Source organism: Gopherus evgoodei, chromosome 2, assembly GCF_007399415.2.
Source record: "Gopherus evgoodei ecotype Sinaloan lineage chromosome 2, rGopEvg1_v1.p, whole genome shotgun sequence".
Lineage (NCBI taxonomy): Eukaryota > Metazoa > Chordata > Testudines > Testudinidae > Gopherus > Gopherus evgoodei.
Genome location: NC_044323.1, coordinates 79,315,190 through 79,334,501, shown reverse-complemented (window position 1 = coordinate 79,334,501; position 19,312 = coordinate 79,315,190). Strand labels below are relative to the sequence as shown.

The following is a 19,312-nucleotide window of genomic DNA, read 5'->3' as shown; positions in this document are numbered from 1 at the left end:
CAGCGTCCTTAACTACTTTCTCCTTCAAAATTTTTTCCAAGACCTTGCATACTACAGATGTCAAACTAACAGGCCTATAGTTACTCGGATCACCTTTTTTCCCTTTCTTAAAAATAGGAACTATGTTAGCAATTCTCCAGTCGTACGGTACAACCTCTGAGTTGACTGATTCATTAAAAATTCTTGCTAATAGGCTTGCAATTTCATGTGCCAGTTCCTTTAATATTCTTGGATGAAGATTATCTGGGCCCCCCAATTTTGTCCCATTAAGCTGTTCAAGTTTGGCTTCTGCTTCGGATGTGGTAATATCTACCTCCATATCCTCATTCCCATTTGTCATCCTTCCATTATCCGTAAGCTCCTCATTAGCCTTATTAAAGACTGAGGATCTAAGATTAGATTAGATATTGGGCCATGCCTAGATTATCCTTAACCTCCACTCCATCCTCAGTGTTTAGCGGTCCCCCTTCTTCTTTCTTTGTTTTCTTATTTATATGGCTATAGAACCTTTTACTATTGGTTTTAATTCCCTTTGCAAGGTCCAAGTCCACATGGCTTTTGGCCTTTCTCACTTTATCCCTACATGTTCCGACCTCAATAAGGTAGCTTTCCTTGCTGATCCCTCTCATCTTCCACTCCTTGTAGGCTTTCTGCTTTTTCTTAATCACCTCTCTGAGATGCTTGCTCATCCAGCTTGGTCTACGACTCTTGCCTATGAATTTTTTCCCCTTTCTTGATGGGTCTTTTCTATCCCTCATTTCTATGACTCTAAGAACAAAAACAATAGCAAATCACAGACAGAATTCTATAGTAACACAAGACCCAGGAATACAACAAAAGTAAAAAACAACAACAAAGGAATAGGCATTTTGTACTTTGGGGTACAGGATTAACAGCAGGAAAGAGCTTTCTTTTATCTACAGTGGACTTTGTTCAGTGCTGACTAACGTCCTGTGCAATGCCTCTTATGTTAATGGAGTTGCATGATGTGTAAATCGGAATGGAATTTAGTCCCACACGGTTTGGGGTGAGTCTCTGCTGATGAGAACCTAGCAGAAATAACTGAGCTCACATAACATTTTGCTCAAAAATGAGTCAGAGCTTTTTGGAGTTTTCTTATGACTCACAGTTACAGTTGTTAGACATATTTTGTTCAAAATATTTTTTGTAGTGAAAAGTAGCTTTTTTATCAATATGGAAAATCTCTGTGAGAAATGTCCATGTTCAACGTGCCTTTTTTCAACAAAATTTCAGCTGAAGCTAATTTTTGTTTGTTTGTTTGTAGAAAGAAAAGACAAACAAAAATTGATTTTCTGATAAAACCCCAAAACTTTTGCAGAAAAATTGCAACAAAAATGGAAATGATCATTTTTATCACCATTTTTTGTGGGAACTAAATAGTTTTCTGACTGGCTCTATTCATAGTGGGCATTGAAAAGCAAGGAACAGTGAGGCAGCAGTGGTATGATGAGTGTGTGGCTGCCGTTCAAGATCAGCTCGAAGGTCCGATAGCCTCATAATCTCCCATATGAGTTCTAAATATTCAGAAATGCTTGTGAGGATGGTGGCAGGGGGAGAAATAACAGTACAAGGATGAAGATAACACAGGAGACTCAGTAACAGTCTTTGGAAACCATTTCCTTTATGCATGAGGAGATCCAATTATTTCAAAGGTTGCCCTATAACATGCATAGTGTCCAGCAGAAACACAGCAGCAGCACAGCAAGAGCTGTACATCTCATTAAAGGAAAACTGACCACAAAACTATATTAAAGGCTATGCTGAGTCCTGGGGTTATCTTCAGCTTTTTGATCAGTCCAAGAAAACTTTTTAAAAATACCTTTGTATGCCTATTGTAAATAGCAGAGACTACCTGCTACTATCAGTCTCAGTTTGATGACAGTGAGGAGGAAGTCTTTATGTATCAAATAACTAGCTGCTATTTTGGGAAAGCAGTTACCTCTTCCCCAGATTCCATTCAGATGTGCCATTTTCAAGCAGTAAATTAGGGATATTTTCAAGACTAAGGTCTATTGGAACCATAGCAGTCAGATAGAATGGGTCAGATACACACATGGTGTAAGCAGCTATATCACCATGAAAGTCTGGATGTAAATATTAACATGTAATGTAAATTTAGTTTAGATGTAAACAGGGATGAAAATTACATGTTGGATGTATGCTGATCAGAAAATAAGTGATTGAAGAATATCTCAGGGATTAACAGAAGAGATTCATACTTAATAACATAAAACAGCCATATTGGATCAGATCAATAGTCCATCTAGCCCAGTATCCTGTCTTCTGACAGTGGCCAATGCCAGGTGCTTCAGAAGGAATGAACAGAACAGCACAATTTCAGTGGTCCATCCCCTGTCATCTACTCCCAGAGCACAGAGTTTCATCCTTGATCATCTTGGCTCTTAGCCATTGATGAACCTATCCTCCATGACCGTATCTAATTCTTTTTTGAACCCAGTTATATTTTTGGCTTTATAACATCCTCTGGCAACAAATTCCACAGTGGATTGTGCATTATATGAAGTAGTACTGGTACTTCCTTTTGTTTGTTTTCAATCTGCTGCCATTAATTTCATTCAATGATCCCTAATTTTTGTGTTATAAGGAGTAAATAACACTTCCTTATTCACTTTCTCCACACCATTCACGATTTTATAGATCTCTATCATATCCACCCTAGTCGTCTCTCTTCCAAGATGAAAAGTCCCAGGCTTTTAATCTTCTCGTGTGGAAGCTGTTTCATACCCCAATTATTTTTGTTGCCTTTCGCTGAACTTTTTCCAGTTCTAAGTTATCGTTTTTTTAAATGGGGCAACCAGAACTGCATGCAGTAGTCAAGGTGTGGGCATACCATGTCTTTATATAGTACCATTATGATATTCTCTTATTATCTATCCCTTTACTAATGGTTCCTAACAGTGTGTTCGCTTTTTTGTCTCCTGCTGCACATTAAGCAGATGTTTTCAAAGAACTATCCACAATGACTCCAACATTTCTTTCTTTAGTGGTAATAGCTAATTTAGACCCCATCATTTTGTATGCATAGTTGGCATTATGTTTTCCAATGTGCATTACTTTGCATTTATCCACACTGAATTTCATCTGCCATTTTGTTGCCCAGTCACCCAGTTTTCTGAGATCCCTTTGTAACACTTCCCAGTCTGCTTTGGACTTAACTGTCTTGAGTAGTTTTGTATTGTCTGCAAATTTTTCCACCTCATTGTTTATATCTTTTTCCAGATCATTTATGAATATGTTGAACAGCACTAGTCCCAGTACAGACCCCTGATGGACACCACTATTTATCTCTCTCCATTCTGAAAACTGATAATTTATTCCTGCCCTTTGTTTCCCATCTTTTAACTTTAAATTAGCCAGGTCAACTTCAGAGCTGAAAAACAGAGAGTAAAAATTACAGACCTAGGAGATGCAATGAGTGGGCATAGAAAAATAAACTAAGCTAAAATAGTCGCTTTTCTTGCTGTTACCTCCTCAAATCCTACAGGGTATTTATACTGTACCTATTTTTCACTTGCACTGAAACCCAAGTTGGTGGAAGTTGTCACTTACACTTGTTTTCTGAGCAGCTTTAACTTAGTTACTGAGTCTGACTGTTTACATAACCACCAAATTTGGCACAGCTACTCTGAAGTACGGTTTTAATATGCAAACTGAATGTGTAAATCCTGCATCCGGGAGTTCCGTAATTAGTGTCTATCAATAGCTTCCTAATCACCTGTGCTTTGTTTATATGTCAATGGCTGACTTTTTCTTTTTCTTTTTTTTTTTGGTTGGTTGGTTGGGTTTCAGCTCATCTCTGTAAAATGCAATGAAAAGTTCTACTGCCGTGTAAGTAGTTAACAATATGTGCTTCTGTGAGGAACAAGTAGGCTCAGAAAGTATGGGGCACTAGACCACCACGCAAATACCCCGGCCCTCAGTAATGCCCCAAGATCTGTGCAATTTTCTATTGCCTACCTACCAGATAAAGGGCCACACTCACACTCCACAGGCATCCTCCTGATTACAAGAATTACACTCATTCCATTGGGACAGAGACACCATCCGACCTAGAAATGGGTTCTTTAGACCACTGGAGAGTAGGCCAATGGGATATAACATATGTTTGTTGTCCTGACAATCTGTAATACTTTATCAGACCTAATTGGCATGACCAGGTGGGCCTGATTTTCCTCTAATTCACACTGGAGTACCTCAACTAAAGACAAGAGAGTTACACCACTTTTGAACTTGCTTAAGAAAGAGAAGAGTTAGGCCCTATGCACAGAATTACAGAATAGATTGTATTTCTGCCCCTCCATAAATGCTGTTATAGTCACACTACTATAAAACTGGCAGCCAGTTCTGATGAAGCTATGTAAACACTGTAAAATTTTGTAAATATTTGCTACAAAATTTGTACATTTGTGAAAAACATTATAAATTAATCTGAGCATGTGTCTGCTCTTTAACAGCTTATTAATTTCATTTTGTGTTCAGTTAGTGTTTACTAACTGTATGTGTTCGGAATCATATATGAATGTACCTGATCATTCATCCAACAAAAGAATTAAGTGATTCCCAGGGTTGGTTTAAAAAATAACTGCCCATGTTCTGACTGGGTAAGTGGCTGATCAAGGTTATATAAAGATAGATATAGGTTCTTTTATTAATACCAAGATGTTAAGCAAAAGTAATACAAAAGACATATCAGAAAATAATGGCAACTGTGTAGGAATATATTTTGCTGTCCATATGCGTTCAAAATGTTTGAAGTGTTTATATTAATGAAGACAAAAGCTTACACTTATCCCACTCTTAATACATTTGTTGCATTAGTGTTGAAGATGCATTTCTCGGGAGAATATTTGGAGAGAAGATGAGAAGTTATACCAAAGCATTTATCAAACGATCTACATTTCATTTGGGTCACTGGAATGATGAAAAACTGCTGTTCTTTCAGTCTGTGTAGCTTTGATATTTTAATGATTGACTTACATGAACAAGGTGCTCTAAATACAATTATCCACATCCAGTTATCCAGAGAAAAGATAGGCTTTTATGCATAAATGCAGTACTTAACACAAACTGTAGACAGTAAACACAGCCACATATTTTAAGTAAAGTTGCGTGGTTTTTATAACAGTTACAATATTATCATTATGTTATTATATTGGCTTGTTAAATAGTTACATTCTTCTTGTATCTAGTGAAGTTTTTCAGAAGCTGGGAATGGGCGACAGGGGATGGATCACTTGATGATTACCTGTTTTGTTTATACCCTCTGAAGCACCTGGCACTGACCACTATTGGAAGACAGGATACTGGGCTAGATGGACCTTTGGTCTGACCCAGTATGGCCGTTCTTATGTTTATATTCCAAGTTCCTGTGCATAAAATATTCTCAACTGACCAAACTGATCCTATGTAATGCTACTAAAACCCATAGAGAAGGATGAATTTGGGTCTATTGATTTCATTATTTTCTTCCTCTTAGTAATAGTTTAATTATATTACACAGAATTAGCTAATCAAAATGTTGTGCCCCATTTGTCCACCCCAAGATTAGCTTTTGGACATAGTTATTTTAAAGTGTGGCTCCACTCTGAAAAGTGACTGTCTGACCCTGTTATTTTCTGGCAGGAGAAGATTTTTCTTCCAAATATTGTCAAAAGGTCTGCCTGCAACCTGCCAAGTCCCAGTCTCCAACCCCACGTTTGGAGCACCAGCAGAAAGGAAAAGTTTCACCAGGATCATCCCAACAATACAGTCCCAGTGCTATCCCAAGAAGGGAATGGTTCTGAAGAGGGTGGTGGTGTAATGATCTAAGAGTGCAAGTCCTCAGTTTTGACAGGTCTAGCACCCAGGGCTGCAGGTGACGTAGGTCTCCAACACTCTCTTGTCATGACAAAGGGAGACAAAGCAGCATCTCATTAATCTTGGAAGATCAGGTTCCAAAGGAAGTCCTATCAGGATGCCCAAGGCCTAGGGAAACTGACTGGCTCACACTCACTGCTTAAGTCAGGAAATAACCCAGGTGGATTGCCCAAGCAATTGTGAAGACTGCTGCATTGGACATCTGCCCATTGTCTGTCTCCTGGATTCTGCGTCCAACTATTCCTGGTTTCTGCTCTGCTTCTGTTCTGCTCCTCGTTCCTGCCTTGCTCCTGTTCTGTATCTGTTCTTTGCCTTATCTCTCACTCTTGTTCTTACCATCACTCCTGACCATCAGCTCTGATTCTGGCTCTGACCCTTGGTTCAACTTTAGATTTTGACTCTTGCTCTGATCATTGGGCCAGACTGTCTACATCCCAGTTCTTAACACATTTTTCTTGAATTGAGAGTACCAGAACTGGACATGATATTGCAGTAACAGTCACATCAGTTTCAAATAAAGAGGTAATATACCCTCTCTACTCCTACTCAGTATTTCCCTACATCCAACGTAAAAAAACACTTGAAATGCAGAATCTATCCTTGCTTCTCACCATAAACTCTCAGAAGATCTACAGAGGATCTTGGCATTAGCTGCTTTCTTTTGTGCTAATCACTTTTCAAAGAGTTTTCATCTCTCACCTTTGTCCATCAGTCTGCTCCATTCACCCAGTCTCTCTGTTTTATAATCTATTCCCTTTTAATTTTTGTACATTTCACTCATTATAATATTTTAAATTCATTAACTTAATGAATACATTGCAACATATTACACCTGCAATCCCCCTAATGTCATTATAATTCCAAAATAGCAAAGTACATTACAATAATTGCATATATTATTTCTATATTTCCATTGCTAATTGTAAGGTTTGGATGTATTGCTTTGAATTTCAAGTGGATAAAGTTTCAACTGAATCTAAATAAGAAATTCTCACATATACAATGAAAATGTAGAGTTCATGGTTAAATTTTTCACCCAACTTTTTCGTAAGCCTTGTTGGATAATTTCTAAATATGTTGTACCTAACTGAAAGAGAGGAGCAAAGACTTAAACAGTTTAGGCCAGGTTGCTAAAGGGCCCCCATTGTGAGCATACACCATCTGAGTTATGGCTGCATGCATGCATATTAGGGGACTGCACACTAAAAGTAATTACCTGAGATGTGATGTCAGAGATAGTCACAAACATCAAATGCCTTTAGAAAATATCACATTTTGCTTTTTGACTCTGGACATAAACTGTAATAGAGTAATCGTGAGAATAACTAATTGTTACGTGCATCTCTGTGTGATTAGCATAGTATCCTCATAACCATAAAGACTACAGTATGGATGTATCTTTGTGATTCCATAGCTAAGTTAAGGTTACATTATAGATTCTACTCTGTGCCACCCACTGGAGGAGCCCCAGCCATAAGGGCAGGATGGGTTGTGGCCTGGACATTGCTACATCCCAGATATTCCCTTCTCATGCAAAAACTTAATTTGCATGGGGGCCAAGCTGGTCTTATGCAGCCCCATTGTAGAGGAAACACAAGCTGCCCCTACACTGGGTTCAGCACTGGTGCAGGGATGAATTTCTCCCAAGGAGCAGATCTGTTGAGCTCGAAGGTAGTTTTAAACTTTTAATCACCTTTGTTGATCTTTTCTGGACTTTCTCCTATTTGTCCACATGTTTCCTGAAATATGGCACCCAGAACTGGGCACAATACTCCAGCTGAGGCTTAATCCGCCCAGAGTAGAGCGGAAGAATTACCTCTTGTGTCTTACTTACAACACTCCTGCTAATACATCCCAGAATGATGTTCGCTTTTTTTTTTGGCAAGTATTACACTGTTCACTCATATTTAACTTGTGATTCACTATGATCCTCGGATCTCTTTCGCAGTACTCCTTCCTAGGCAGTTTTGTATGTGTGCAACTGATTGGGCCTTCCTAACAGCAGTATTTCACATTTGGCCTTATTGAATTTCATCCTATCTACTTCAGACCATTTCTCCAGTTTGTCCAGATCATTTTGAATTACAATTCTATACTCCAAAGCACTTGCAACCCCTCCCTGCTTGGTATCATCCGCAAACTTTATAAGTGTACTCTCTATGCCATTATCTACATAATTTGTGAAGATATTGAACAAAACCGGACCCAGAAGTGATCCCTACGGGACCCCACTTGACATATCCTTCCAGCTTGACTAGGAACCACCGATAACTACCCTCTGGGAGTGGTTTTCTAACAAGTTATGTACCTACTTTATAGTAGCTCCATCAAGACTGCATTTCCCTAGTTTGTTTATGAGACGGTAATGTGATACAGTATCAAAGGCCTTACTAAAGTCAAGTATATCACATCTACCGCTTCCTCCTATCCACAGTTTGTTACACTGTCAAAAAAAGCTATTAGGTTGATTTGACATGATTTGTTCTAACAAATCCATGCTGTTACTTATCACCCTATTATCTTCTAGGTATTTGCAAACTGATTGCATAATTATTTGCTCCATTGTCTTTCTGGGTACTAAAGTTAAGATGGCTGATCTGTAATTCCCTCGGTTATCTGTATTCCCCTTTTTATAGATTGGTGCTGTATTTGCCCTTTTCCAGTCATCTGGAATCTCACCCATCTTCCAGGACTTTTTGAAGATAATCACTAATGGCTCAAATATCTCCTCCATCAGCTGCCTGAGTAGTCTCTAGGATATATTTCATCAGGATCTGGTGACTTGAAAACATCTAATTTGTCTAAGTAATTTCAAACTTGTTCTTTCCCTATTTTAGCCTCTGATTTTACCACATTTTTACTGGCATTCATTAAGTTGCTACAATTGCTAGTAAACTTTTTGATGAAAACAAAGAAAAAAGTCATTTATCACTTCTTCCATTTCCACATTTTCTATTATTGTTCTACTCTCCACATTGAGTAACAGGCTTCCCTGTCCTTGGTCTTCCTCTTGCAGCTAATGTGGTTGTAGAATGTTTTCTTGTTACCCTTTATGTCTCTAGCTAGTTTAATTTCATTTTGTGCCTTGGCCTTATTAATTTTGTCCCTACACACTTGTATTATTTGTTTATATTCATCCTTTGTAATTTGAGAATCCTTTCCTTGCTTCCACAGCACTGTATCCACAATACAGTCTCAATATAGGTTATCAAATATAGCAGAGAATGCATCTCATTTTTGTCAAAAAGTGGACTGCCCTGCTCCAAAAGGGGCAAAGCCCTGAGCAGCACTTCCCCTGTAAGTAGGCTCATCACCAATTCCACCTTTACCTGGTCTATGTGGTTACGTGTGAGGACAGAGTAAGAAAAACAAATAGTGCTGGCTCAAAAATCCCCTAAACGTCCACTGATCACCATCAAAGCATTTAGGTAGGGAAACTGAGGGATCCTGCTTGAGTGAAGAAGGTCCCTCCTGAGCCTGGGGTGTGGCAACTTCTCCATAGGAACGAGCAAGTTGTTTGTGGAGCAACTGATTCTCAGCTGAAAATGGAGTCACTTGGGTCCACAGTGCTAGATTCCTGGTCTGAAGTTAATTTGTTTCTGGCAGACTAGGGCCAAGGAGGAACTGCTGGGTAGCAGCAAGCCTTGCTCCTCCATTCAGGTACCATGAAGAGTGAAGTCTAAGCAAGTCTTGGCAATTGTTAGGAACTGGGACATGGGTGGTCTGACCTGATGGTCAGGAGTCAAGCCAAAGGTCAGAACTGGAGTCAGAGTCAGGAGTTGAGCCAAGGGTCAGAACCAATGGTCAAGAGCGAGGCATAAGGTCAGAAACAAGAGCTGAGGCAAGGATCCGACATGGAGAAGGAGCAAGGTGGTAACTATGAACGGAATGGGAGCAGAGCAGGAACCAGAACAAGACTGGATCCAGATTGCAGGAGACAGGCAAAGAGCGGCGCCTGATGTGGCAGCCACAGGGAGCCTATGCAGTTGCTCAGTCAACCCACCTGGGTTCTGGCTTAAGTAGTAGGTGCAAGCCAATCAGATGCCCCAGACCTGACCTTTCAAGATTAGTGAGGTGTCACTTTGTCTGTCTGCCTTGGTGGATGACAAGGGTGTGTCGGAGCCCAAGGTCCCCCACAGCACCAGGTTCTACACCCGTTGAAACTGATGACACATCCTTAGAGCCTTACGGGGTGTTAACACATTGGACAGGGTTCAGGGAAGAGCCACAAGCATGATTAAAAGATTGAAATATGTGCTTATAGTCGTGAGCTCAAACTATTTAGCTCAACAAAGAGAATATTATGGAGCAATTTGATCCAATTTGTAAGTACCTACATGGGAACAAAAATTCAATAATGGGCTCTTGAATCTAGTAGAGAAAGGTATAACACAGTCCAATGGCTGGAAGTTGAAGCTAGACTAATTCAGACTGGAAACAAGGCACATTTTTTAATAGTGAGTATAATTAGTCATTGGAACAATTTACCAAGGGTTCTGGTGGATTCTCCATCACTGCCAATTTTAAAATCAAGATTGGCTGTTATTCTAAAAGATCTGCTTTAGCTCAAACACAAATTAATTCAAGGAAGTCCTATGGACTGTATTATACAGGAGATCAGGCTAGATTATCACTGTGGTCCCTTCTGGCTTTATAATCTATTAATCTATGAAAACAAATGGACAAGCCCTCTTCAGCACTCAGTCCAAATAATGTACCTAGGTGCTGGAGATCTAACGAGGGGTAATGAAGGAATAAATTCTTCTCCCCCAGGCTGCTGAGTGGGAACTGGGCATCTCTGCAGCCACCACTGCAACCTAAGACCCAAATTCAGAAAAATCCTTAAGCATGTGCTTAACTACAACTTAAATATAGATGGCTTTAAGTACACAATTCAACTTAAGCATATGCCTAAGTGCTTTGCTGAACTGAGGTTGAATTAGGCTCTGTGGCCCCAGAGCCTTATGGGGACGAGGTGAAAGGAGGTGGAGGAGAAGGGAGAATCAGAGGATTCATAGCAATAGAAGATTTACTGATCCCAACCCATCCACAAATCAGCCCTGCACAACAGTGTGCAGGAATCCTTCACTGTATACAGGAACTGTGCACCTCCTTATACATGCTCTGTGGGCCAAATTCTGTTCTGCTACACCAGTGTAAATCTGGAGTAATTATCCGAAGAACTATACTTGATTTCCTCTGGTGTAGCAGAGAAAAGAGCTTGACTGCAAGTCTGAGATTCTGTTATATATATGTCCTTTCAATCCCAGGTTAGATGTTTACCCCATTTGGAGTCTTCATATTCTCTTTCCTATTTAGAAATATACCATGGGTGGGTTAACTGTATTTGCATGCATGGGTTCATAAATACTTTTTTAAAAATAGTAAACATTTGTCCCCCTCTTGCTTACTGTGACCTTTCAGCTGTGAAATTGATATGAATGTTAAGTGGCACTTTGAGCCAAAAATAAGAGTACATGGCTTTAAATTTTCATTGCTCTATCCATTTTTGTCACTTAGATGAATCACTTTGTTGTAAAGATGAAATGATAAGATGGATACAGTTTGGTGGGCCCAGAAATTAAGTGTGAGGGTATTTTGCAGTAATAGCAGAGAAGCACCGCAGGAGTCTCACATTAGGACTACAATGACAGTGTGTTTGTAACATACTCTTCCTCATTTTCCACTTTTATTAAAACCCAGTTCTACTTCTATTTATGCTAATGTAAATCAGGATGAACTTTACTGAGGTTAGTGCAATTTTACCAGTGTGAAACTTATGTGAGAAGAGAAGTAGGCCTTTAGCAGAATAAGCATTGTTCTTCTGTGTATCTAAAACTACCACACCACTCTTGACAACCTATTAGGTACTGCCTTGCAAAGCCATCACATGAGAACAGACATCTTCTATCCACAGTAACTGAACAATAAAACATTAAGGGCCAGATCCTCCACTGATGTAAACCAGCAGAGCTACACTGACTTGCATCATATTGCACAGATGTAAATTTAGTGCAGAATGTGGCCTTTAGCATCCAAGCTCTTACTCAGAATCTAATTAGGCAGGACAATGGGCACCTGCTATTCTAAAGAAATTATCTTTATACTATTCTAGATGAGTACAAAATAAAATAATATTACCTTACATTATATTTCAGAAGCTTTCAAACAGAAGAATGAGAGCAGAAGCTGCATTATATATCTGATCTACCTACCTACCTATATGGGCCATATTCACATTGGTGGCAGAAAAAGGCACCAGTTATACTCCCCTGTACCAGGAAGGCTGATTGTGCTTCAAGGAGACTTTTACTCTTATTTTATATCAGCTTGTGCCCTCCTCTATAGATAAATTCACACTCTACTCCAGATGCAGCTGTACATGTTTCAATTCACTCCAGATGCAGATGTATTTCACTTTTGGGAAAAACTGGATAGATAAGAAGAGTTTCACTCTTGTTGTGTGCCATCTTCTGCCCTCCCCCCCACATAAACTGGCCTCTACTTACCAGCTGTATTATGCAGCCAGTTTTGTTTTTATTCTGATATACTGCAGTTTAGAGGGAAAGAATATATAATCACAAGACATCTAGCTATACCCAGAAAACATTACACTGCCATAATTCACATGACACAAATAGGGATGCTTTATTAAATGAAACACATCAAAGAGAGAACAAAAAAAGAATAGTAAAAGCTAATCAAAACTTCAGAAGATAATGGCTTTCAATAACAAAAAGCAAGTCTATATCAATCAAATCAGTCCAGGTGGTTGTTCTTCCTTATGATCATGAGAAAATGGGGTGGTCTTTGAAACGTATATCTCCAGGTTATGTACTTGCAACAATAGAGAATACGCATATAGGATTACCCTAATACACATTTGTTCCCATAATCTACAAAATGAGTTACTTAATATACAGGGAATATAAAAAAAATTAATGGATATGGGCTGAAAAACTAGTATTTCTGGATGGGAAGTGGAAAAACCAAACCCATGCAAGGGGAATTTAGGAAGCCACAATGCAAATATTGAGTTGAAATTTGGCCAGGACATGAAATCTGTAGAAAAACTAGTAAGATTGCTGGTTTTAATTTTATTGAAATTGCAAGCTGTGCAATGGTTTAGTGGAGTTCCTTTGTTTTCTTTTTTCTAATCGATCAGAATAGAGCTGGAATACAATAGTTAAAACATAACAGGAGTAAAGGCAAGATTGTTCATCAGCAATATTATGAATATTCAGTTACTTTACTTTTACTTTTACTAACAGTGATTAAATAAAGAGCAAAGCATATGCACACAATCCCAATGTAAGATTTTGTCTAAAGTTTTCATGCCTCTTTCTTTTAAGCAAAGAAATTAGAGACGGAAAAATCCTAGGAGATTATCTGACAATGCAAAATATTCTCAGCTGCTTTGCCTAGCCTGTTTTAAAGTATTCAGATGATGAATGACTCATTACTTCTCAGAAAAATAAGATCAGAACATCAACATTTCTCACTGAATACTAAATTCAACTATATTATATTTCTCTCCAATAATCTCCATTTATACAAGTTAATTGAGGCACTGAACTGGGAAGACATTATACTAAGAGAATCAGTTCAAGAAACTAAGTCACATGAAAACAATTTCAATAACGAAAAAATTGTTTTATAACTCAATTATTATTTTATAAATCATAAATCCTTGGCACTTAATCTGCAAATTCTACACTTTTGAGTGGGCAAGGATGCAGCTGATCTACATTGACCTGGCTACAGCTGGCTGAATTGGTGTAACTATCAATGATTAATAACAATGGTTCTTTCAGGAAAATACCCCAAAGCGAATTATTTCACTCTTCTGCGATACTGTTGCCTCCTGGTAGAAAGAGGAAACAACCTGTTAATCCAGACTGGTGAGTGAAGATGCATTAATTTTAATGACAAAAAACACTTATGGCAATTTAAACAAAAATTCTTCTGATAGTTTTGTTAACTCACTGAACACCTACCATGGTAAGCACTATGTTTTACACACTGCAAGCCTTTAAAGAAAATTGGTCAAAATGGCTAAATCTTCTGCTACAGCATGGGCACAAAAATGCACCTACATATTGGGGCTGTACTGGCAGAATCCTACAACCTGCAGACTCAATGGAATACAAACACATCTGTCCAAACACCATTCAACTTACTAGTGCTGAGAACTGCCAGGGATTCTTATGCCTACATCAGAGTGAGCTCTCCTAAGCCTAGAGGTTAATGATTCAGGAAACAGACCCCTGTCAACTCCCTGTTGACTTTCCAGTGAACCTTGACACCACCATGGCAGGCACCTTTCAAATGCTTCCCATCTCTGCCAGCAAATGGACTGAAAACGGAGAGGCACACAGATGCAGATCCAGCAGGTAGTTGAAATAAATTCTGCATAGCGTACATAGTGAGGGTTCTCTCGTTCTGGGGTCGGTATGCCTAACATTGCTTCCCAGAAGCCAGACTCTTTTCTAGCCTGTATTCCCATTTTGCAGAAACTTGCCTATGTTGGCAATGCCAAATTTTGCCTCTCAGTGCACAAAGGGGAGTAAATATCAGAGTTCTGGAGATATGCTTGTTACAGACACAACTTCATCCTTTATCTCCTTTGCACAGGAGCAAAGAACTTGGCTCATTAAAAAAAAAATCAGCATAATTTGTGATTCATCTCATGTGTCACTTTTACTGCCTATCAGGCTAAGACTGAATTCCCATCTGCTCAAGGTTAACTAATATATTTGTGTAAGATTTTCAAAGTGCTTTCTGTAAGCTAGAGCCCATATTTTTCTCTTTAGCTGTGTTCTGCATTCTTTATTGAGTACAAGAGGGTGGTGCAGAATATGTGCACAAAGCCATTGAAGTAGATAGGGAAAAATGACAGAATGTCAAGGCATACTGGCAGTCACAAACTGCTCTAGCTTAACAGTAGACATCTGAACAGCTGGTTCAGGAGTCATGCTCTGAATCAGCTGCAGTCCCGTGAGCCTCAGATGGTTCTGCAGCAGCCCTGGTCCCTATGTGAAAGGAATAAATTTCCATAATTCATCTGGATGGCATAGTAAGGAGTGAAATGTTGAAGAACTAATTTAAATCTTCTCTTGTTTAAAAATAATATTCAAATTGCCATCAGCATCCTTCTATATAACGGTGGCACTAGGTATAAGCAGACTAAGCAATTGCTTAGGGCCCCAAGAAGCTAAAGGGGGCCCTGATTTAGCATTACCCTCAAATGCTGTTCATCTTATTTAACATGGACTTTTTAACAAGCAGGTTACAATGTGTGGTGTTGAGAATTTTTTGGGCTGTGGAGGTAACATATTTTTAGGGGGTGGATGAAAGGCAAGGGGGATTCCAAAATATTCCTGCTCAGGGACCCCAAGAGGTAAGCAGCACCTCTGCTTCTATAGACAGTGTAAGAAGCTGATTATTTCTTCACAGTTCTGGAGAATTATGTCATTTTATGATTCACTGTCTGTGTGTAACCTGATTTTGAACAGCAGCATGATGTAGAGTCGACGTAACAACTAACGTGTTAGAAATTTTAAGAAGTGTGGCCTTCTCTACATCTAGTTCTACCGACTACCAGTTTGCAGACTGCAGTGAGCATTTAGTTATCCATACCAGACCCCATTCATCCTCTGAAAAAGAGAACTGCTTGAAGAATAAATTGGTCAGTTTTGTAATTGCAGGTAATTCCTATGCCTCGTATGCATACTGGTGAGAGTGAAGTGAAAACCATTATGACAGGCACACTCACAGGTAGACTGGCTCCCTTCATGAAAGTTGTATTAAAGGTGAAAGCAATTAACTGATGTGGATTTCTCTAGCAAGCTGAAGCCTCATTTCATGTTTGAACTGGTGATCACCAATGATCCTGTGCTTGTTCATCATTTTAATTAACTTCAATGCTGTGGGTTTTCCCCTCAGCTTTTAGTAGATGTACCAAATACTTCAAAAATTTGATTAAGTCTCCTTGCTACTTAGAACTGAGGTACTAATTAAACTCAATCTTCCAACTCTTATTGGATGATCTCTCCTAGTGGAGTGCAAGTATTTCATACAGTCATCTGGATAAACTTTCAATTAAAGCGTAAGAACCTCAAAATGTCATTGTATAAACTTGTTCCAAGTTTTTTTTTATTTTTGTGCTCTATAGTATATTCATACAAACATACATTTTATTGTGGAAATATAGTTTCAGCAGAAAATTCTAACTTGAAAATTAACAGCAGCTGGCCAAACTTTTGAATGATGGGAGTATAAAGTTAGGTAGTGTTTATATGCTCTCAACCAATCCTTATCATAAGTACCCATCAGATTTATTTAAAACGGATTAACTCTAAAGATAGACATAGATTTCCTCCCCGCTCACATGCTGTTCTGCATCTGCTTCTCCCCGGTACACTCCCACTCACAGCCTCATTTCCATTGCTCCTTGTTGGTCTCCTATGTCCAACTGTCTCTCTCCCCTGGACATACTTTCTAGCAGCTGTGTTCTCTCCCACACAGAGTCTCTCTCTCTTGATACTATGAAAGAGCAAGCCAACCATGTTAGGCATAAATGCTGCTACACTGAAAATTAAAAGCTATTTTCTATTTTTTTTAAAAGCAATTTTGATGTTCCCAATTTAGGTTTTTTGATATATCTAAATAAAAAGTTAACATTTAAACCAAGAGCAACGAATGGAAAGTAGTCTCAATAGTTTTCAGTATTAATACATTTAATGCATACATTTGCGTGTAAATATTACATAAATATAGAGATCTAACAAACACAGTGTTTTAAGAGGCTGTAATTCACAGTCAACATGTCACTCTCATTAACCACATGGGTCAGACATTGTGAAGTTAGTACATCACAGAAGTGGTTTATAATTTAATTAAAATCTTTGAACTTTTCAGATATACCCCTAGTTCATATATTATTTACATGAACGCTTCATATACATGCTCCCTTTTTTATTTTTACACTTTATGGGCTTGATCCAAAACCCACTGACTTCAAAAATTACATCTCTTCAGTTAGACTTGGTGTTTGGTTGTTTCAGTCCTGTCCTCAGTGGAGAGGCACCCACATCACAAAATCTGCCACTACAACTAGCCCCTAGTTGGAAGTCTCAGCAGACAGGCCAATGAATGAATAAGCATGAAGACTGAACTACTTTGGTCCTTGAAGCAATTCCTTACAGATCACAGTTGATACATATGGGTTGGAAACTTGCACTGTCCCTGTCCCGGCTATAACATGCCTCTCCTGTGAAAAAATGGAAGCCTTCGGTCCCCAGGATTTTTGACCATTCACCAGTACAACAGGCACACAGAAAAATACAGTATCTGCTTCCTAAGCATTAAGAAGCAAATGAGCTACCATTCTAGAAAGAAACAGAACATCTCTGTGTGCTGTCAGAAATATTATACTAAAAGAGAGTACGTTATTCTACATAAAACTTTATTTTCAGTGTATGGAAGCCTGAGCTTTCCCTTTACTCATCCATCCACAAGCAAGGCACATGTTATATAGATCTTCATGACACCAGGACAGTGACTAAGCATTTTAGGCCAATACAGATGAGCAAGGCTCAAAGGTTTTTCATCTGCTTTTCTCACTGTGATACAATTTTGTGTAAAATCCCATCAATATACAGTTGATTTGCAGCTGGAAAGATGACTGCTGAGCATAATGCTGTTCCACACCAGTCACCTGAAGGTGTGAAGATGAAAGCTGTCTGCTTCTTAACCCAGCCCCTCACTTGGAGGTGGAGTTCACCACCTTTTGATACTCCCAGCTCCCCTAGACTCAAGAAACATAAAACCCTCATGTTTCTATACTGCAGTCCCATATTCAGCATCCATCCTTCCTTCTCTTGTAGATTTTTAATTTCTTAGCAACCCTGATCGATTTTTACTGAAATTTCTCTGCTACACGTTAACCAAAGGAGAAAAAAAATTAAACCTTGCCCTGTTTATATGAAGTTTCAAATAGAAAGTGGATTAACTTGCAATACAGTTTCAAACTCTTACCGTGCTCCACAGGTTCTGACATACAGAGCCTGCCTGGTGTCTCATTCTCACTTCGTTCTTTATGTCCTATGGATATGTAGTCCAGTGCAGTGACTGGCTGAGATTGAATTAGATGCTTTGAAGTCTGCTCATCAGATTCCTTATTTGAAACAACATTAATAAATATAATCAGTTAGAAACCTCAGCATGACCACAGTGTAACAGATACTCTGATCTATACAACTGCTGGGTACTTGTAATAAGCAATCACTTTTTTTAAAAAGGACTTTTAAATCATTTAAAAAAAAAAAACTGACCACCAGCAATTGTTATTTCTTAAAGACAGATTAATCATTACTATTTTACTAGAGACAGTGGGAAACAGAAACATACTGACATGCCAGAGAGAAGCTATTAAATGCTAAACAAAAAAGGCATAATTTCCAGGATGTGCTGATTGACTTTTTCAAACTATCTTTGCTGCATATGTGATGAGCTGCAGAGCTGGTCCTAAACTGACTTATTTCCTCTTGCAGATAGCTTCAGGCCAAATAAAATCTTGCATGGGGAGACACTCTGAGACTTCCTTCTTACAAAGGCTGGATGGAAAATTCAAAGTAATCTTCTTAACTAAATAAATAAAAGGAAGCAGCAGCCCTACCAAAGTATGGTATTTTAGAGATTACCATCTTAACACTATCTTGAAAATGAATTTATTTTGAACTATGACTTCAAGTGTGGGGGAAGCAGAAGCAGGCAGTAGAGTCCAAAATTTCAGTGTATATGTTTGGTTTTAAGAATTAGTTTAGGAAAGGAAATGATGCCATGGGACTGATAAAGACATCCATTGAAGTGTACCTGAGTTACTGAAGGAAATTTTTCTCAATACGGAACCAAGTTCGACTGAGTTTTCTTTTTTCTATGCACAACCCAAACTACATATCTGGGGGCAGGATTTGGTCCACAATACTGTAGAAGTGTGAGAAACTGACACTGTAGTTTGAGTGTATGTCTGAAACACTCTAAGGGTGAGTTCATACTTACATGAAGCACATCTATACTCAATTGCTGAAAGTTACGGGACCGCAGTTCTTGCATTCTTTTGAGGTTTTCTTGATATTTTTCTTCTGCCAGTTGTCTATAAAATAAAGAGTACATTTATTCAATTTTATGTATCACAAATACCATGCAGGAGTTTCTACAAGGTACTACTGCTTATTATCCATAAATAAATAAATGCAAAAGTACATTATATCAGTCACATGCTCAGGTGTGCACAAAGGGCCTCTATTTATCCAGCGAGTCTTGTGTGGATGCATCTAGGGAGAGAGTTTAGTCCTTAGTTACAGAATTTATAAAATTTATCTTGCCTGCTTTGTATAAGAGTCACGAGGTA

General features: G+C 38.6%; 1 protein-coding gene across 3 annotated transcripts in view; it reads right to left on the bottom strand.

Moving 5' to 3' along the window:
* The window catches only part of NEK11 (NIMA related kinase 11), a 172,461-nt gene that overhangs the window by 60,206 nt on the left and 92,943 nt on the right, over nt 1-19,312 (bottom strand). For all 3 annotated transcript variants that reach the window (XM_030551096.1, XM_030551097.1, XM_030551098.1), the window contains exons 10-11: nt 18,961-19,054; nt 17,938-18,076 (exon numbers count right to left, since the gene is read on the bottom strand). In XM_030551096.1, the coding sequence (XP_030406956.1) occupies nt 17,938-18,076; nt 18,961-19,054 (233 nt within the window). The remainder of the gene's footprint in view (nt 1-17,937; nt 18,077-18,960; nt 19,055-19,312) is intronic.